Source organism: Crocodylus siamensis, chromosome 1 (assembly GCF_052110815.1).
Source record: "Crocodylus siamensis isolate JL-2025a chromosome 1, ASM5211081v1, whole genome shotgun sequence".
NCBI classification, from domain to species: Eukaryota; Metazoa; Chordata; order Crocodylia; family Crocodylidae; genus Crocodylus; species Crocodylus siamensis.
In genome coordinates, this window is record NC_143395.1 from 43541607 (window position 1) to 43563485 (window position 21879).

The 21879-nt window shown below is 41.9% G+C and overlaps 1 protein-coding gene across 4 annotated transcripts in view; it reads right to left on the reverse strand.

Moving 5' to 3' along the window:
* Positions 1 to 21879, reverse strand: part of ELOVL5 (ELOVL fatty acid elongase 5) — a 55755-nt gene that overhangs the window by 11281 nt on the left and 22595 nt on the right. For all 4 annotated transcript variants that reach the window (XM_090033766.1, XM_090033794.1, XM_090033775.1 and 1 more), the window contains exons 2-3: positions 13244 to 13309; positions 10055 to 10242 (exon numbers count right to left, since the gene is read on the reverse strand). In XM_090033766.1, coding sequence (XP_089889892.1) covers positions 10055 to 10242; positions 13244 to 13301 — 246 coding nt within the window. In that variant the 5' untranslated portion in view covers positions 13302 to 13309. The remainder of the gene's footprint in view (positions 1 to 10054; positions 10243 to 13243; positions 13310 to 21879) is intronic.

Genomic DNA, 21879 nt, shown 5'->3' on the forward strand with positions numbered 1-21879 from the left:
AAGGTCTGAAATGCATTAGGGACACTACAGAGTGCTGTATTTAGGAATAAAACAACTGAATGCCCACAAGCAATATAGGAAATGACTGGCTGTGTTGCAGTGCTGCAAAATTTCATCATTTAAGAAGATATGGAACACTACCCTTGGGGACAGACTCTTGCAAGCTTCATGTAATGCCTCCTTCCCATTTAACATTGAAATGTTGAAGGCTATTCTTTAAACATGATTATCCAATGAATTATACACCCACCTTAATAATCCTAAATTTTGCACCCACCTTAGTAAGATTAAACTAGATCATATTTCCTGAGATTATTTATGAGACTGTGTAAAAGCATCAAAGCCCTACTACAGTTGAGGTATATCAAAGGTCTGTAAATCTGGTGGTAAGACAATAGGCAGAACCTTTAATTGTCACAGCTCCAGTCTTCTGTCTTGTCACCGCTAGCCATGCTGCCAAATTTCTAGATCTATAGGGTTCCCCACATTCCAGGTGATTCTGTTCCATGGGATCTTGATTTAGAGTAGGGACAATTCTTACATACAGACTGTTCAGTGATATGGTTATCAAAGTTAAACTGACTAGTCTACAATTCCCTGGGTTCTCCTTGTGCCCCTTTTAAAGACAGGTCCTATAATTGCCCTTTTCTAGTCTTTTGGGGCCACACCTAACTTTCATGAGTTCTTAAATGACTACAGTTAATGGCTCTGTAATTATTACATTCAGTTCCTTAAGAACTTGAGGATGAATCTCATCAGTCTCTGGTGATCTGAAGGCAACAAAGTAATCTGTAACTTGTTTTTTCCCCAGCTCTTTTCTTGATAACTGATACTAACTGTGCTAGTCATCTGACAGGATTTTTTTTCTGAAAACTGACGTAAAACAAGTCTTAGCCTTCTCTGGATTATCCATTAACTTTCCCTCCCCATTCAGCAAAAGATATACACTTTCTTTGAGCCTCCTCTTATTTGAATGTATTTATAGATTTTTTGCTACCTCTTACCTTACCATCTGGATCTCAAAATGCCTTTCTACTTTTGTCCATCCTTGTTCTTACTATTCTTTTATACTCAATAGTAGAAGTTTCCTCTGTAAGATTAATTTTAAAGTTTCAGCTAATTTAAGAGCTCACAGTTTAACTAATCAGATTGTTTCCTCGCCTTACGTCATACTGAAATAGCCTCTTCTTGTCCTCAATATAGTCTCTTTAAGAACAACTGACTCTCCTGGACTGTTATTTTTCCTTAAACTTGCGTCCAGTGGGATTCTGCCTGCTAGATCTTGGAGTCTGTCAAAGTCCACTTTTCTGAAGTCCATTGATGTATTAGAGACAAACAGATGTTCACTTGTAATTAGACCTGGTAAGAAACAATCTGTAGTTAACAAATTAAGCAAGCAAAATGTGTTCTGATGCATGTCCTTCCTTTTAAAAGGAAAGACATCAGTAAGTCTAATAATTTGAGACCCTGTCAATTAAACTAACAAGTAAGTTGCTTCTAGGACTCTTCACAATATGCTAAACATTTTCTAATGAAAAACTATTCTTTGTTACTTACTTTTCTAAATTACTTTGTTCTCTTTCTGATACATGCCATCCTGAAATTAGGTCAACATGACTCAGCACATACCAAAATGCTAAACGTTTTTTAAAAAAAGACCACAGAAAATCAAATTCCTTAGAGCAGGGGTCTGCATCTTATGATCCATGGATCATATCTGGTTTGCAATGTAGGCTATGAGTGGAAATTCAGCATCACAGGAAAACAGGGAATTCAGCAGTAGGAAACCAGTGAACATGTTGCAAGCAGCAGCCTGCCTTTGCATCAAGTTGTGCCACTTTGGTCCACTGCTCCAAAAAGCTTGCTGACCTCTGCTTTATAGTAATGGGTATTGGACCAGAAATTGTTCTCAAATTGATTATTTAGAACTATTTGTACAGCAGCACATAGCTATTTATAGTTATGTTACCTTCTACACAGGATGTGTATTTCTGAGTTCAGTGCAGTGGACAACGGCTTTTAATCTCAGTCTGTTTTTAGGAGGCCAGGTTTTCCAATAGCTGTTATTAACTTGCTCTGCAGCAAAAAACACTTATTTTAACATCTAGAGTCATGGTGGTCCTCCCTGACATTTAAAAATGAATGTCCTGTCCTTTTTTTGGCTGTAACTAGAAAAGACCTTCAAGGCCAGGTTATCATGGCAGGAAACCAGGTTGAGTTTAGCTATGCTGCCTAATAACACTGACAATGCACAATCATAAGCATGTCCTTTCTTCTGAGATTCAGCTGTCTAGAAATGCTGAGTGTTGTAGAAGTAAGCATTTTCTATAGCGCATGTGATTTTTAAATGACAGAAAGATTGTTTATAATGGAACTCAAAAGTGTTACTCAGTAATAAGGTCACTTGGTTTTGAGAAGCTAGAGCAGGTTTCTTATTAAGATCTTTGTAACTATAAAGTTATTCATGTTCCCTGAAAATGATCTCTTACGTTCTTCCCTAGCAGCTTTCATTTTAAATTTTGTAACTTTTACTGATCTTTTAAAAAGTGCTGTGGGAAAGGAATGTTATTCCCTCTGAGTCCAATTCAAGTCTTGCTTTCAGGCATCATTTACTGGTACATGTGCTACCATCAGCAGGTTGCTCAGGAAAGCCATTCAAGCACACTCATAGTACGAGGTAAGAAGGCAGGCCATTTCTCTAGGTTTGATGCCCTCCCTACCCTCCAGGTCATTCACCTGAGAGTTAATCTCCTTTCTATTCCTGTGCCCACACTATTGAGCGTCCTGTCCTAAATCAATGCACAAGCTTAATCTATTCCAACACGGAGGAAAGGCAGCAAGAAGGCACAGCAAGCCCTCCTGGCTCTCCAGGGACCAAGCGGACCTCCTACAGCTAAAAAGGAAAGCCTAAAAGGATGGAGAACGGGATTCACCTCCAAGGAGGATTATTCCGCACTGGTCTGGTCCTGCAGGGAAGCAAACCAGGAAAGCCAAGGCTGCAACTGAACTCCAACAAGCTTCAAGCATCAAGGACAACAAAAAGTCCTTTTTCAGATACGTGGGGAGCTGGAGGAAAAGCAAGGACAACGTTGGACCCCTGCTAAACCAGATGGGGCAACTGATGCCCAGGAAAAAGCCAACCTATTAAATAGGTACTTTGCGTCAGTCTTTCATCAGTCCCATGGGACGCCCATGCCTGCTATGGGACAGGGAGATCCGGGTGCTGGGGATCCCCTACCCTCCATAAATGCTGACTTCGTGAAGGAACACATTGAGAAGCTGGATACCTTCGAGTCAGCCGGCCCTGACAATCTGCACCCCAGGGTACTCAAGGAGCTGGTGAGCGTCATAGCCCAGCCCCTGGCACGGGTCTTTGAAAACTCCTGGCGCTCTGGTGTAGTGCCTGAAGACTGGAAGACGGCCAATGTGGTGCCGATCTTCAAGAAAGGGAGGAGAGTGGATCCGGCTAACTACAGGCCCATTAGCCTGACTTCTATCCTGGGGAAGATCTTAGAAAAGTTTATTAAGGAGGCCATCCTTGATGGACTGGCCCAGGCTAACATCCTAAGGGATAGCCAGCACGGGTTTGTTGTGGGTAGGTCTTGTTTGACCAATCTCATTTCCTTCTATGACCAGGTGACCTATCACCTGGACGAGGGAAAAGATTTCATAGATTTCATAGACATTAGGGCTGGAAGGGACCTCGGGAGATCGAGTCTAGCCCCTTGCCCAAAGGGAGATTGATGTCATATATCTTGACTTCAAAAAAGCCTTTGATCTGGTATCCCATGATCACCTCTTGGCCAAACTGGCCACTTGTGGCCTTGGCTCCACCACGATCCGCTGGCTGGGAAATTGGCTCCGTAGTCAGACCCAGAGGGTTGTAATTGATGGCAGTCACTCATCGTGGTGCCCTGTGACCAGTGGGGTCCCTCAAGGCTCTGTCCTTGGACCCATATTGTTCAACATCTTCATTAATGATGTGGACACTGTAGTCAGGAGTGGACTGGCCAAGTTCGCCGATGACACCAAACTTTGGGGCAAAGCATCCATGCCAGAAGATAGGCGGGTGATCCAGGCTGACCTGGACAAGCTCAGCAAATGGGCGGACGAGAACTTGATGGTGTTTAACACCAAAAAATGCAAGGTTCTCCACCTTGGGAGGAAAAACCTGCAGCATCCTTATAGGCTCGGCAGTGCTACGTTGGATAGCACTACAAAAGAAAGAGACTTGGGGGTCATCACTGACCACAAGATGAATATGAGCCTGCAATGCGATGCTGCGGCTAGTAAAGCGACCAAAACGCTGGCTTGCATCCATAGATGCTTTTCGAGCAAATCCCGGGACGTCATTCTCCCCTTGTACTCGGCCTTGGTGAGGCCGCAGCTGGAGTACTGCGTCCAGTTCTGGGCTCCACAATTCAAAAAGGATGTGGAGAAGCTTGAGAGAGTCCAGAGGAGAGCCACACGCATGATCAGAGGTCAGGAAAACAGATCTTACGATGATAGGCTGAGAGACATGGGACTCTTTAGCCTGGAAAAGCGTAGGCTCAGGGGTGATCTGATGGCCACCTATAAGTTTATCAGGGGTGACCACCAGGATCTGGGGGAACGTTTGTTCACCAGAGCGCTCCAAGAGATGACTAGGTCGAACAGTCATAAACTCCTGCAAGACCGTTTCAGGCTGGACATAAGGAAGAATTTCTTTACTGTCCGAGCCCCCAAGGTCTGGAACAGTCTGCCAGCGGAGGTGGTTCAAGCACCTACATTGAACACCTTCAAGAGTAAATTGGATGCTTATCTTGCTGGGATCCTATGACCCCAGCTGACTTCCTGCCCTTTGGGCAGGGGGCTGGACTCGATCTCCCGAGGTCCCGTCCAGCCCTGACGTCTATGAAATCTATGAAATCCTCCATGCTTCTTTCTACCCCTTCTCCCATTATGGGAAGGTCTGAAAAGCCCCACTGGTCTTCGTCCCTCCGTCTGCCCCCACTGCTTTCGTAGCTACAAGCCCTACTATTGCAGAACTGCTTCTCATAGCAACCTCACAGGATCATCCTTCTACCTTTGAGTTCAGCCTGCCAGGACAGTGCTGCTGTTTTACACTGCAGGCCTCCACTTATAACAGCTCTGCAGCTCCTCCAACTTTCACAGTTTCATAGCTGGTGGAGTTGGAAGGGACCTGAGCAGATTATCAAGTCTGACCTCCTGCCATGGGCAGGATAGAGTACTGGAGTCAAATGACCCGGGTTAGGTGATTATCTAGCCTCCTTCTGAACACCCCCAGGGTAGAAGCAAGCACCACTTCCCTTGGAAGTTGGTTCCAGATCCTAGCCACCCTAACTATGAAGTAGTGCTTTCTGATGTCCAGCCTGAAACTACTCTCAGTCAACTTATGGCTGCTATTGCTTGTTACTTCTGGTAGTTCTCAGAGGAACAGGGACTCCCCCATTGCCTGCTGGTCCCCCTTGGTAAGTTTACAGATGGCCACCAGATCCCCCCTCAGCCTTCCCTTGTGGAGGCTGAACAGGTTCAGGTCCCGTAGCCTCTCAAAGGCCTGCCCTGCTTCCCCCTGATTATGTGGGTGGTCTTCCTCTGGACCCTCTTGATGCTGGCCACATCCCTCCTGAAGCGCAGTGCCCAGGACTGGATGCAGTACTCCAACTGCAGCCTGATCAGTGCCGCATAGAGGGGGAGGACCACCTCCTTGGACCTGCTTGTGATGCTTCTGTTAGATGCACGACAAGCTGCAGTTAGCCTTACTGACTGCGTCCTCACATTGGCGGCCCATGTTCATCTTGGAATCAATAATGACACCAAGATCTTTTTCTGCCTCTGCCCTGACAAGAAGGGAGTTCCTCAGCCTGTAGGGATGCTGCTGGTTCTTTCTCCCCAGGTGCAGTACCCTGCACTTGTCACTGTTGAAACCCATCCTTGTTCTCATCTGCCCACCCCGTAACCTGTCCAGATCTAGTTGTACCTTCTCCCTCTCCTCTAGCATGCCCACTTCTCCCCACATCTTAGTGTCATCCGCGAATTTGAACAAGGTGCTTTTCGTCTCCAAGTCACTGATAAAGATGTTGAACAGTACAGGCCCGAGGACCGAGCCCTGCGGAACTCCACTGCCCACATCCCTCCAGGTCAAAAACGACCCATCCACCACCAATCTCTGGGTGCGGCCTTCCAGTCAATTTGCAACCTATCTGACTGTGTAGGCATCAATGCCATAGTCGCCTAATTTTCTGATGACAATGGGCTGAGAGACGGTGTCAAAGGCCTTCCTAAAGTCCAGAAAGACTGTGTCCACCATGACACCTGCGTCCAAGGATTTTGTGACCTGGTCGTAGAAGGCCACCAGGTTGGTCTGATAGGACCTGCCTCTATGAACCCATGTTGGTTGCCCCTAAGCATAATCTCCCCTGCTGGTCCCTCACAGATGTGCTCCTGGATAATTTTCTCAAAGAGCTTCCCCTTTCTTACTTTCTCTAGTAATGCTCATCAGCCCCTTTTCTGAATTAGACCTCTGGTCTGGAACTCTGCTACTATCCTTATCAGTCTTTTGCACTCTTACAATGCAACTCTTCATGGTGTTCCTTGCTTTTTTCAGGCCCAATCCCTGTCTTAAAGAGGCTAGACTCGGACAAAGTCATGACATGGCTACTATGGGTGTGTAAAATGGGTTGTATTAGATTTGGATCACTGTTCCTGATTCAATTTGTCCGAATCCGAAGATTTGAAGCTGCTTGAGAGAATTAGCAATTCAGCCATAGACACAGCTTTAAATGTCTTCTACGTACCTCAAGGTACCAGGCATGTCTCATGAACAATGTGATACTGGTGTGAATGGAGCGTCCTACAGAAGTGTGGGGGGGCCCCCCCTGTGTGCTTGGCAGCAAACCTGGATGTGGACTAGAAGTACTCTAAGTCCACTTCCAGGTCTGCCGCCAAGCACACAGGGAGGGTCCCCCATGCCCCCCCAGCTCGTTAATCAGCCGCAGGGGGACCCCAGGTGCCCCCCAGACCCAGAAGGCACCAGTCATCGAGCCAGGGTGGGGAGTGCCCTGCGTGCTCCCTGGCGGACCCAGAAGTGGACCAGAACTGCTTCTGGTTCACTTCTGGGTCTGCTGCCAAGCATGCTGTGGACCCCACCCCCTCCGTACTCTTGTAGGACGTTTTATCCGCCCCACCATCACAGCATTCACAAGCCACCTGGTATTTCATAGACATTAGGGCTAGAAGGGATCTCAGAGGATCATCGAGTCCAGCCCCTTGCCCCAGGGGCAGGGCAGGGTAGCTTGAGATATGTAGAAAAAACATTTAAAACTGTGTCTGTGTCTATCTCCAAGTCATTGTATCTTTCCAAATTGATTCGGAGGGTTCTGATTCAATTCAGAGAGATTAAAGGGTCCTCTGATTTGAGTCAGATTTGGCCACCGAATCGGGCCAAATCTCCACCGAATTGAATCAGGGACAGAAGCTTCGCACAGCCCTAATGGCCACATCCAATGGTCACATCCTTTTTAAAATGACCCAACAGTGTTTCAATTGAAGGCACCTGGCATCCACACTTAAAATTTCAAAGCCAGAATGATGCTCTTTTCATCTAAGAATAGTTTCTGCTCCCATTAATGTCTTACAAAAGTGGTCTGAAATAAAGGGAGCAGGATCAGCCCAATAACTGAACATCTGCAAATAAATCTATTCAACAGCTACAATTCACACTATACAGCAGTCAAGAGGAGTTGCACACCAATGCAAAGCAAGATAAAGGAATAGTCAACAATTATTAAAAGATGACTTTCATTCTTATGTGGACTAAGGACCTAGTGTACCAACTTTAATTCTTCCCAACAGTTAAGAAGTTGAATTCAACTGGAAAATGGTATTTTAGAAGCAAGGGAACAACCAGTTATTTCTAGTGTTAAAGAATCCTTTACAATATTTTTGAATGCTCATCCATACTACCTAAACTTTTCTAAGATGGCAGTAGCTTGTAGCAAACTGTGAACATGCACATGATGTAACTAGTCTAAATGGGGTCAGTAACAGTTCTTACAAATGAAAGTTCTTATGAGATCAGAATTTTGTTGGCAGAATCTTACTGATTTACCTAAAATTTGGCAGTTTGGTACAATATAAACATGGACACTAAGTGTTATATGAGTATACATGTGCATTTTTTCCAGTGGAATTAAGAACTGGATTTAAGAACTTCTCCAGTGGATTTATTTAAATGAACTCTACTAATTACTAATGGGAATTTTCACAAAAAATAAAATAATTTAGGTGTAACATTAACATTGAAAAGTAACTTGCATTGTATAGACAGTAGTCAAGATAAGAGTTTACCGATATCTGAACTTTTCACTATCATTTAGCCTACACATGAAATTTCCCACCAAGACAAAGAACTCACATTTACTATGTAAATTTAAGGTTGTTTCCCAAGTCACAAGAAGGAATCTAAGCAAATCTTAAAAATATAAGCATATATTTAGCAGTGGTAATGGGACAAGCAGAACATAAATGGGGAGAAGGTTGTACAATTTGTTAGCAGCTGGACTGCCTTGATTAAGTTCAAAGGCTTTTACCACTTTTAAAATGCATAATATATATACTGTAGTATACGGAATGGTTTCCTATGAAAGGAATGTATTTTAAGAGAAGAAACTCTTACAAGTTTTTAAAGAGAAATTTTCTTTGTAAATTTGTGGAATGTGACATTAGAGACAGAAAAGCAGACTTGTTAATAGGTTAAGAAGCCATATGCTTACCATGTTACAAAACAGAATGGAAAAAGATAAACTACAAGAGAGGATTTTATCTATGCTTGGTATAATGACAGAAAAAAAATCTACCCTTGTGCAGCTGTTTGTCATGACTTCTGTGTTGATACTGCAAGTATGGTTAGTGACTATTTAAACTAACCAGTACCAGCCAATACATAGTAATGGAACTGCGTCATATTTACACATTTAGAATATTCAACTAACATGAAAGCTTAGAAAAGGGCATTAAGAAAAAGGGGCCCTAAAGGTAAGGGTGTTAAGAAAAAGCCTCCATACTATTTATGAAGCAAATGTCAAAATAAAATAATAGTTTTGACTTTAATTGGGGTGAGGTGGGTTTAGGGTATAACATAGTAAATTACTTATCTTTACAACAAAAGCAAAATTTATTACACTGTACATTAAATCTACGTGTTTCAGTTTCTGACTAAATCCTGATTTACCTTACCACAGAGCTTTGTGTTTACACTTTAATCTGAAAAATATAATTCCAATTTAAGAGACAGCAACATTGCATTGTGGGACTTGAAATCTTAACTTTGTTAAATATAACCTTTGAAGGATTTTTCTGGCATTTCTTTTCTATTTTAAATATGAAATGTTTTGGTTTCTGGTGACATGTTTGTTTAAGGCACGGCTAAATGCTAGATGCAAAAATACTGATTTTCAAACTTGCCTGAGATTTGGTTTTGTTGCTGTGTTCTCAGAGCAAATCAGCAACAACAGTTTAATAAGGGGTCTCTTTAGGATAAATAAGCAGGAACTACTGAAGAGGTTTACCTAGCTTGAATTTCTTGATCTGTTAATCGGCTTTCCCTTTTTCATTCTGTGTTGAGGGAGAGATACAAATTCCAAACATATTTTGCTATTGCACATGTAGAGGTTAATACAATGAATGCAATGAAAGTACTAACATGGACTGTAATAATAATGGTTATTTTCTTTGGATAACTGACACTGAAGAACTGTTGCAACATTTCTGCAGAAGGCAGGGCAGGGTGGCACCTTAAATAAACTCACTTAGAAATACATCAGTTTTTGCTAGCAACATCCTAATTTGTCAGATGAATAGCACCTGTTGCCTACTAAAGCTGATGCATTTTTGAATAAGTTGGTCTCTAAGTTACTATTTTGCATGGTACCTAACATTTCTGCGGTTAATTTTACCAGGCCTAAGAAAACAATATGCATAACGGACAGGTTTGTGTCCTAAGCAGAAATTAACCAGACTACTGCAAAAGTGAAAAAAAAATCTTCTTGCCTACCTCATAAAACATATAAAGAGACAGCAGCGTAAGTCCAAGGTTATAGACCACTAGAATGCCCCTGCATGAGAATGGCTGTTTATTCTGCATGTACTTTGGTCCCAGCCACACAATTACCAAGTACAAGACAGAGAAGATAAAAGTAGGTGCATAGTTATCCAGAAGAAACCACCCTTTGACTCTAGGATCTGAAACAGAATGAAAAAACACAAAAAATTAGGATTTAGTGGAAATATTTCAAACAGAAAAAACATTTTCCTGATAAATATCTAGTAAAATGATAGCCTAATATGAATCAATGTGATTGGAACATATTGAGGTAATAAGGGTGAACAAGCTTTACACATGCAAACTTGTTTCATTATGAAACATATGTGCAGCAAGGCAAGGCATACTATCCCTAAGCAAAGTACACATAACCTTTTTAGCAGTGCAAATATTCCTTTTTTAAGCCATCTATTGCAGAATAAAGTAATACTATCAAAATTAATAATCTTTGGCATGTACAGTGAAAGAAGATTCTGAGTAAAAACATGTCGTTTCCCAAACTTGTTATCGTCTTCCTGAAAGCCACTGTAATATCAGTGCAAACCTCTTTTCAAAATGTATCTCCTCATTGTAATAGGCATATTATGTTGGTACTTGTTTAATCCATGCTTGTTCTGAACAGTCAGAGAAAATGAGTGAGTTGGATTCCTTTTTGCACATGAAGGGCAGTGAATTGCTTCATATATTCCAGTAACATTAGCACCAATACTAATCTTGAGGCACAGGGTCTGTACAAATGTTCCTAATTTTGTCTTTGAACCTTTTTAAAAATCAGCAATAAATCACAACAATGTAATCGCTCAGTGTGACTAGCCAATTCACAAGGAGTTACAAGGTTGGCAAACAATACCTATTTTTAACAAATTAAAACTGAAAAAATTTGGTGTGGAAATACCAGAGAACAAATGACCTTTTATAAATGAACATGGGCTGGCAGTGTGGGGGTGCAGTCAGGAAAGTCAACCGCATCTTGTCATGCATCCACAGATGCATCTCAAGCAGGTCCAAGGAGGTGATCCTCCCCCTCTAGGTGGCACTGGTCAGGCCGCAGTTGGAGTACTGCATCCAGTTGTGGGCGCCGCACTTCAAGAGGGATGTGGAAAGTATGGAGAGGGTCCAGAGGAAGGCCACCCGCATGATCAGGGGGCAGCAGGGCAGGCCCTATGAGGAGAGGCTCAGGGACCTGAACCTGTTCAGCCTCCACAAGAGAAGGCGGAGGGGGGATCTAGTGGTCTGTTACAAACTAGTCAGAGGGGACCAGCACACACTGGGGGAGTCCCTGTTCCCCCCGAGCACCGCCAGGAGTGACCAGGAATAGCAGTCACAAGCTGGCAGAGGGTAAATTCAGATTAGTCATCAGGAGGTGCTACTTCACTGTCAGGGTGGCTAGAATCTGGAACCAACTTCCAAGCGAAGTGGTGCAGGCTCCTACCCTGGGGGTCTTTAAGAGGAGGTTGGATGAACACCTTGCTGGGGTCATTTGACCCCAGTACTCTTTCCTGCCATGGCAGGGGGTCGGACTTGATGATCTGCTCAGGTCCCTTTCGACCCTAGAAACTATGAAACTATAAAAAAAGTTACTTACTGGACTAGGAAGGCACTTACAGAAACATTAGCTAATCGCCCGTCAGGAATGGTGGGGGTGGAGTTTGTGGGGATGGAGCCCCATGCCCCCCCCATTACCTCCTGCTGCTTGGGGTGCGGGTGCATGCCCCGCCTCCCCGCTGCAGAGGCAGGGGGAGGGGAAGACTGGGCCCAGGCCCGATGCAGGGAATGACAGGGTCTGAGGGTAGGGAGAAGCCAGCCTACCGCAGCAAAGGGAGGGATGACCCCTGCGGTGGTGGGGGAATGGGAGGAGTGGGCTTGGAGATGACGGAGGGGAAAGGAGGTGTGGGGGAGGATGGGCCCAGGCCTGAGGGGGGCAGGAAGCCCGAACCCCAGCTGGGGCAGATGCCAACCCTCTGCAGTGGTGATGTGGCGCAGCAGGCCTGGAGGAGGGGAGGAGCAAGCTTCTTCCTCCCCTCAGGCTCGGGCCCACTCCTCCCCCACCCCCACCCCCACCCATCAGGTCTGAGCTCACTCCTCCCGTTCCCCCACTGTCACTGGGTCAGCCCAGGACCAGTACTCCCCCTGCCGTGGTGGGCTGGCTTCTCCCCTGGCTCCGGCTCAGTCCTCCTTCCCCCACCCTGTGTGGGGCCCAGACCCATTTTTCCCCTCCCCCCACTGCCGTAGTGCACCCGCTATTTCCCCAACCCATATTGGGCCCGTTCCTCCCCCCTGCCATGTTGTGGCCCCCCCGCTGTGGCGTCCCAACCCTGCTCCCCCCCATTGCTGCCGCAAAGGTTCCCAGACTGTGGCATGCACACCCCAGTATGCAAGACATCTCTGGGGGGTACACAGGAGAAATTGTATAACGGCAAATTTAATTTTCATTATAATACTAATTGGCATTTAAGGAGTTAAAATATAAACTGTAAGCTGGTTGGGAGTATGGGACAGCTGGTAAATCTGGAAGGGGGTACACAAATTTGGGAACCTCTGGTTTAGAGAAAAAAAATTAGGTTAATATCAGCTTCTTCAAAACTAACATGTTCAAATGTTAGTAATCAAACAATGTTTCGTCAGCTGGAATACTACTGTCCCTCTTGTCACTGCCGTTCAAACAGAAAATAATAAAAAAATTCAACAAATGTATTACAGGTGCAAAATGGTTTACACAAAAGAAGAATATGAGGCCAAATGTAATTTGGACAAGCTGACAAAAAAAATGACATATTATCAAAAGCTAGACACTCCCAAAATGAAGACACTTAACAAGCTAATTATACATATATAAGACAACAATTATTGAAGTTCAAAATGCAAATTTTAAGAACAGATTTTTTTAAATAAAACCTTTACCTAAGACTGATAAACAGATGCATACTTGCTTATAAAAATAGCATCTTTTTATTAGCTCAAATAAAGTACCAAGGGTATTTCTTCCTCACTCTTCAGCCATAAGCCAAAGCACAGTGGAGTCAAGAACACCTTGGTTGGTACAACACAATTTTGCTCAAACTGGTGTTTAGGAACTGGCCTTCCTTCCCTGTGCTCCAATATGTACACAATGCATGTAATTTAAAAGGATGAACTTCTTACCTCTTGGTCCAAGCCAAATATTCAGATAACTATTGATTGTTTTATCCAGGGATTCCATTTTAAGACCTTTAAAGTCAAGGAGGAAGGAAAAACATGTTACTTTCTCAACCTATTTTCTCAACCTATAAAAAGCCCATCCAGCATCACTCAATCTTACAAGGCAAATACATTTGCTATAATACCAGATACAGACACATGAACGTGTTACTGGAAGATGAGGTGTTTTGCTTTTCCATACTCACTGCTTAGTATCCTACAATAAGCACAAGGTGGGAACAAGCACAAAAAGAGACAGCAAATAACTATTTCAAAGTACAGTATCTTTTTGTGCTTGCTGTGGGATAAGAAGTTAGTATGGAGCAGCCTTATATAGGTTCAAAACGCCTCACCTGTTTATCAGTGACATTTTCACATGCTCACACACAAAATTTTCCTAACAAGAACTTCATGCAAAAGTAGTAGCTGAGTACAGTTTTGCCAAACACAACTGTCATGAACTGAACCCCCCAAAAGACATGACTGGCTTAAGTCATACAATAGAAAGATATTTTTATTTTTTCATCCCTGTTATCTGGCATTTTGATGTTTAGGGTATCCTTGTATTACTTTTTTCCAGCTCTCTCTAGTCATAAAAATGAGGAGACTTCTGAAGTATTTTAATTCAAACTTCGTAAAAATACCTATTCTTGAGAAGCTAAGGCTTAATATGACATACCAAATACCTTACAACCCACAAAAAAGTGACAAGCTGTAAGTGCTACATTTGATTTGGAAAAGCAAAGGAAGAAAACTATGAACATTCATTATATATTGCAGGTTGTGATATACTAGATTTATCAACCTCTCAGTCACTAACAGAATAGAGGTACAATAACAGAATGGGAGGGAAGATGGAATTCAATGAGAAAAAGGACACCTCCAATTCGAAAACTTCTTCAGTGGGAAATACAACCAAAAGATACAAGTACAGTACCGAATAGGAAAACAGTTCAAATGCAAGCAAACTTTTAGACAGGGAGACAATATTTGTTAACAGTAATTTGTTTTTAATTATGTGACACTTCAGAAGTTACTGGACAAAGTCTAAAATGTGAAAGAAATAATCCATTGTATTATCATCCATGTAAACCTGTTTAATTAAAAAGAATGTAATTTTCCCATTCGTTAAATAAAAAAAAGAAAAATGACTGTTTCAGCTTATTTACCTACAGTCTTTCTGGGTCATATAACCTTAAAGTCACTGTTTCACTGCTTGTAAAAATAATTTAAGTGTTTAATATTATTTTTAAATTTCCATGTTAATGCTAATCTTCATATTCTGGATACAATGCTTAGCTTTTATTCAAATATCATAATCCCAGTGACTGTTAAAAGGGCTGCATAAAGAAACTATGTAAATTAGTTGCTAACAAAATATTGAGTGTTTTACCACAAATGGATTACTTGTGTAGTTTAATGTCTGAGACCTGGTATAGGTGAACACTACACAGAAAATGTGAAACTACACAGCCCAAAAACAAAAACTGTCATGGCAAAAGACACTATGTTAGCTTAGATTGGAAGTGTCATTGTTCTTGGATTTTTTTAAATTTACAGTTCTGGGTAAGCTGTATTTTAAATATTAAATACACTGGCTGGCAGCCGCCTGCTACTTTTAGCAATATTAAAAAAAAAAGAAAGAAAGAAAGGAACTGAAGCCTGTTTGTTGACCAAAGGAAAAAAAAAAAAAGAGGCAGATAATAAGAAACCTGTTAATGGTTTTAATATATATTCTCTCCCTATACTCAGTCTAGGGCACTGGACTGCCAAATATTTCAAAATTATAATAGTTGCCTAGAGAAGTTGGAGAAGTTGGAATTTCATTTATGTAAACCAATCTCTATTTCCCCTGAGTTAAAAAAAAGAGAGATAAAAAAAGGCTTGTTACTTTGAGTGGCTATTTTGGTTTTCCGGAATAGAACTTACTTGCTCTATGGAGGAGACGTGGGCAGAGGTAGATTCTCTAATACAGAAACTGAGAGAGCAGATATACTGGCCATATACTCAACTCTATCAATCTTTGCCACCCACTGTTTTGAAGAGACCTACTATAAAAGCCCTTTCAATAGCCTCTCCAGTGTAGCACAGACAGTATTTTCACTGCATCTCAACCATGTGCAGTTGCAGAAGCTGGGTTGGAATACAGCCACTGGGGAATTCAGTGGCTGATGATTTTACTTTTGGCATTTAGAGTCGAATCAGTAAGCTACAGACCTAAATATATCTTGGGTAGAATTCAGGCACCCACATTATACAAAATGATCCAAATCCACCAGTTCTAGCAGCTAGCATTTCCAGCAACCTTTAGGGCAGGGGTGGGCAGGCCGAATATGGCCTGCCAGACCGTTCTATCCAGCCCACAGGAGCCCTAAAATATTTAGAAAATATTTTTCAAAGGTGACAGGAACCAGGGGCAGTAGGACCCAGGAGGAGCCGGTGGCAGGAGTCCAGCCCTGCCCCACTCCCAGCCATTTCCCTGTCTTTCTGCCCTTGCACTACTCCAGGACCATGTGGCTTCCAGCTGCATCACTGGACCTGGGAGCAAGGGGCTGCACCGCTAGGGAGGGACTCTCTGCCATACATACAGACCCCGTACCCATACCCCCTCACACATCCCAGCCACCCTCACACTCCCCACAAGCCCCATACCCACCCACACCCCACATATCCACCCCCCCACATGCTCCCTCACACCACACTCACACCCCCACACATATCCACCTCCACAGACACACCCACCCAACATATCCACACAGCCACAGACCCTGACAAACCTATACCCACCACCCCCATAATATAGAAAAGTAAGACTTCATTTTAAGCTATTATATACAATCTCCTCTGTGTACACTACAGAAACACATGTAAACCAAGACAAAAATATTTTTTGAAATCAAATCAATGTATGTTTTAGATGTTTCTTTTTTAGAATATAATTTGGTATTTTTCTGGTTCCAAGATGGCAAAACCCCTTGCTGAAAGGGGTATTTCTGGAGGCAAGGGGAGGGACTTCTGGTGGCAATGCACAGAGGTTAGGGGGCGGGACTTCCAGGTCAAAGATAGCAACCAGGGGGCAGGGCACCTGTTGATGGAGCTACCCACGAGGACCTCCAGATTGCCAACACTCAGAAAGGGGCTCTCCCGCCAAAATAACTGCCTGCCCCTGCTTTAGGGGCACATCCCCACGAGTGTGCACACGTGGTTTGTGGCATTGTAAAGCTAATTAAGGCACTGCAAACCACACATCAACCCCAGCACAGGCCTCCTGGGGCAGCAGCATCAGTGCCAAAGCAGCTGCTCAGAGCCTAGCCAGCAGCCAAAATGTGGCTCTGGCTAGCCAGGCACCAGTTTCTGGTGGTCCACACTGCTGCCACGAACACTGTGCCACTTTTTTTAGCAGGTTTTTTTTACACCAGTATCTTCTGGTTTCTATAAAACCCACCACACTGCAAATTAGCAGCATGGCACACAGGTGTGTTGGTGACGTTGAGTCCTTGTTCCGCACATTTGGTCAAGAGGAGGATGCCATTGGAGTTGGCTCCCCTCCAGTTTAAGATGGAGACTCATAAGGCACTCATGCATTCTGATAGGGAACTCACTGAATTGGTTTATGAGTTCATTCTTAATGGCAAAACCAACTCCACAAAGTCAGCATTCTCCTTCCTGCTTACTTTTCCAGAAGAAGGTATAGCTGCCTCCGTGTTCTTTGAGCTGCCCACCTCCCACTTGCCAGGCCTCACTCATTGATGGTGTGTTGCCTAAGTTTTCAGGCCACAATTCCAGTGTGGTGCCTTGGAAGTTCATTATTATGGCTGTCCATGAGGATCTTGATGTTCCAAATCCCAAAAACTATGGTGCACCTTTGCTGGTATTTTTGATTGTAGTAAAAGTGATCCCACAGGACATGGTTATGCAGTCAGAAGGAAATACAGAATACTGTATTAGGCAGGCTATATTTAGGGAGGGGGTTAGAAAAGGATCCCTATGTGGGGTGAGCAGAGAGGATCCTGAAGAAGGCTGCTCAGTTAGTTATAGCTGCTGAATCACACTCCTGTCTCATCTTAGTGCTAGATGACCTTCTTGTAACTGCTGCTTTCATGCCAGTTGATGACTAGGAGTTTCCAGACTTCACAATCCTGCTCCCATTGCCAACAGCTGGTCACCAAAAGGCTTGAGGAATGTGCAGGAAAAGTTGTTTTTATGGAAGACACCCATGTGCAACTTCTTTTACCATGGAGAAGCTGCTGCACATCAGTTTCTACATGACTGACAGAATGGGTTCTTGATCCAATGGCAAAGAGACCAAGACAACTGGGGATCATGCCTCACTGCAGCCTCTGTGGGGCAGAACTATACTGCTACCCACCATGTCCACAGGTGGCAGATAGTGGAATGACCTTCAGGGAAGGTTACCTGTGAAATTAGCAGGGGTAACTCTGACGAATAAGCAGCTGCAGACCAAGTAGTGGCAGCACCACCAGGATGTGGTAAAGACGGCAGATGGCAATGCGTTTCCTCCTGAAAAGCCACATATATCCTTTGATGGTGCTGTGACATGGTGAGTACAGGTAGCCACTATAATAAGCCTTCCCAGGCCCTAGCCATGGGTCTACAACGCTTCAACTGAAGAATAGGTGGAAGAAGGTATCAGAAGAACATAACATGCTTAAGTACCACTATCTAAGACTATCTAACGGAAGGTCAAGAACCCAATTTCCCAAGAGAAAATTAGGTGACATGTATCCATTACTTGAACTCTTTTAAGAACAATATTCCTTTCTCAGTCTTCCAATTTATGTCAGAAATCTGCATTTGCACATCCAAAGGTGTTACTTTGATGGAACAACAATTGATTTGGTTATTTAATGTGAAAAACCTGATAAATCTCAGTGTACTTTGTACAGTGATTTCTTTTTTTATTAACATGATGAAGAAAAGAGGTATATTTCAAAATAGCAATCAGTTACATAAACTGAATTCATACACAGAACTGGCTTGTCATATGGCTTATGTCAGTTTTTTAAAAAGAAACAGCTATGAGACAAGTAACATTAAATGTGGCACCATATGAATCTATAGTGAAACTTTTACATCCCATTCACATTCATTTCATATGGGTAGGGGGAAACAAAGGCTTTCTACAGAAGCCTCACTTAACACATCAGCTTCTCTAATGTAACTTTTTGTTGCTGTATTATCATGTAGTAGAATTTAAAGGGCACAAAAAGAAAGAACTAGCTCTGGTGTCAATTTGCAGAATCTGCAAAAAAAAGAAATTGTTTCACTCTGTATTTTTAGTATACAAATGAATTCCTTTTGAAACAGTCAGCTTTTGTTTCAGAGGGTCATGGGAAACTACATCAAGTTTTCTGCCAATAAACTATAAAATTAAATGCTGCTTCAACTGCTGCATTTACGACGAGTTCTTTTAATTGGAAAAAGAGAGGAGCAAGTTTGCCACCAACTCAGAGGAACTGGACTCTTCAGAGAAATGAAACAAGTTACATATCTATCTGATATTAAAGATTTTATAACAGGCATTGTTTCCTAGTATTGGAAATTAATTAAATTTGAGCAACCATGTATACCTGTCAAATACAAACACTATATACATATTATTAATGTCCAGGAAAGGCAAGACCATATGAAAAGAGCATTATGCTGAAATTCTCTGGAGATAGAAAATTATTTAAAACATTTCTATAGTAATTCACATCCAGTAACTATCCTTCACTATCCTCAGTAAGATTAAGTAAATAGATGGGAAGAAGCACAAAAACACAAAGCATGTTTGGATTAAAAGCCAGAAAGGTCTTCAAGTCTCTAGGTCTACCACTTGAAACTTCACATCGTTGGAAAAAGGAGTTAAGAAACACCATTAAGATTTTCTTTAAGAATTAAATGAATTTTCTTCAATAAAAACTAGAAATTCCTTAGTATGCACATGTAAGAAATCTCCACAAAGTTTCCAACTCCCCATGGGAACAGAATGGGTCCCAATAAAACTCTGTACACACAGAGAAGAAATACAAATAACTATTCCCACTGTCCTCACAAAACTATAGTTAAGAGTCCAAATAAATCATTAAGCTACAAAATTAGTTACATCCCAATTGAGATTTTCAGGGATCTGCTTTAAACATAACCTATTAGGTTGTAGGCTGGAAAAAGCTTTCTCCAATCTTTTACAGAAAAAGGCAAGGGGCAGGAGGAATTTGAAAGTCTAAGAAAAAGAAAATAGTGGTGAAATGGACTGCAACATTTCCAGAAAAGTTATATTAAAATACTTTTAAAAAATTAGGCCTATTAAAGCAAAATCTATGTTCATGCTATTATCAGTAAGACTACTAACAGCATTTTACAGTATATCTAAATCAATGGATTTGATAGGAGTTTATTGCCTAAAGCCCTATGAGGCTCAGGGCCCAAGTAGTTACAGTGCTTCTCAACTACTTCACTTTCATTTAGATAGCTCTGCTAATTCTGTTCTTACATTTAGCCTGGAGAGTGGTAATATTGGTTGAAGATATCAGTAATTTGAATTGTTATAAAAGTTTTCACAAATAATCAGACACATTAAATATGACATCTATAAAGTATATGATTTACTTTAGTCAAAACAGATGCATCAGTGTATAACATATTTGAAAATACAAAAAGAAAGGGTGCACAATGATGGATAATATACTTATACTCTTCCTTTCACATTTTTGTCAAGTCTAGCATGTTTCCAAAAAAGAGGAGTCAAGGGTAGTAGAAATGTTAAGTGTGTTACAAATTGCTAATGAATATCTGCCAAGAAATACTTGGGTCATACTATCTTCTAAAATTCTATTCCATATCCAAAATGCTTCCTCTGGCATTTTATGTCCCACAGATATGGAAGATTTACATAAGACTCAAGAGTGGTAACATTTTCAGTGTTTCATTTCTACTTTGTCACTTCTCAAGTAAGTCCTTTACCCTGGTAAATAAGGGTAAGAAAAACAGCCTAGACTAGTGGAAGAACAGGATAGACCAGGGACAGGCAAAATCTGGCGCAGTTTCTAGTTGCAACGAGGTATTGAGTGAGGTCTCCTAGGGGATCTGTCCTGAGTCCGGTATTATTTAATATATTGAAGTACATGCCAAGAATTTGGAGGATGGGACTAAATATACACTTAGCAGATTTTCAGATGATTCAAGTTGGGTGGAGGTGTAGAAACTCTGGAGAATAGGGCTAGGATCCATTTCTCTAGTTTATCCAGGTCATTATGGTCTGAAATCAATCAAATGCAATTCGGTAATGACAAGAGTAAAATCCTGCACTTGAGAAAGTAACTGCATTCACAAATACAGACTGGGGAATGACAGGCTAGGCCTCCATACTACAGAAAAGGACCAGAGAGCTTACAGTGGACGATAAACTGAGTATGAGCCAACATTAAATACTTGTTACAAAAAAGGCCAATAGTAGACCAGGCTGTATTAATAGGAGCATCACTTCCAAGAAAGTGATTTTGTTCCTCTGTTTGACATTGGTGAGGCCCCACCTGGAGTATTGCTTCCGGTTCTGGGCCCCTAACTTCAAGAAAGAGGTGGGAGTCCAGCAGAGAGTGACAAAAATGATTAGCAGCCTGCAAAGCATGACTTATAAGGAAAGTCTGAAAGAACTAGAATAGTTTAGTCTGGAGAAGAGAAGACCCAGGATAGGATGCGTTTCAAATAACTGAAGGGCAGTTGTAAAGCAGCTGGACTGTCCTTTGTGGCCATGTGGGACAGGATAAGGAACAATGATCTAAAATTTCAACCTACATTTCTTGTGCTTGGATATTAGAATTTTTTTTAGCTACAGGGACAGTTAAGCATTGGAACAGGCTGCCCATACAGGTTGTAGAATCTCCATTTCTAGAAGTTTTCAAAAGTAGGTTGGACAGACACTTGATTTAGTTAGGGACAATCCTGCCTTGAAGAGGAGGGTTAAACTAGGTGACCTTCAGAGTTCCTTCCAACCCTACTATTTGATGATCAAGAAGTTAATTAGGAGTTGAAAGAACAGGAAATGCTGTTATCTTCTTCCAAATTATGAATAAAAACAGGGTGGAAGGATGAGATCTGCTAGTTTTAAAATCTTGAAAAGCTCTATTCAGGTTAATTTATTAATTGCAGATAAGATTTACTGTGTTTAATAAGTCAGTTTTAAAATACAGATCATGCTTGATAAGCTCACTTTTCTTTCATATGCTGTATATCCAGCATTTCTGTGATAGAATTATTTAACTAACAAACACACATTTTAAATTGTTATTTGAGCAATTTAATGAATTCCAATTTCTACGCAAATACAGCTTACAAAAAAGTAAATCACTTAATAAAAACATTTCATTCACATTTTTCTAACATCAATGTAAAAAAGTAAGACAGTGATTAAATGCAAGTTAACCATTAAATTGCTTAAATAATAATCTTGACAGAGGGTGGAAACATGTTGCTTTTCATTGCCTTTGTGCCCCTATAAATTTTTTTATGGCAGCACAAAGATCATGCATCATATCCCCAGTTGTGCCACAAATAGTGGCCACAGGGAAGGTGGTAGCAATCTGTGCTGCTATGTAGTG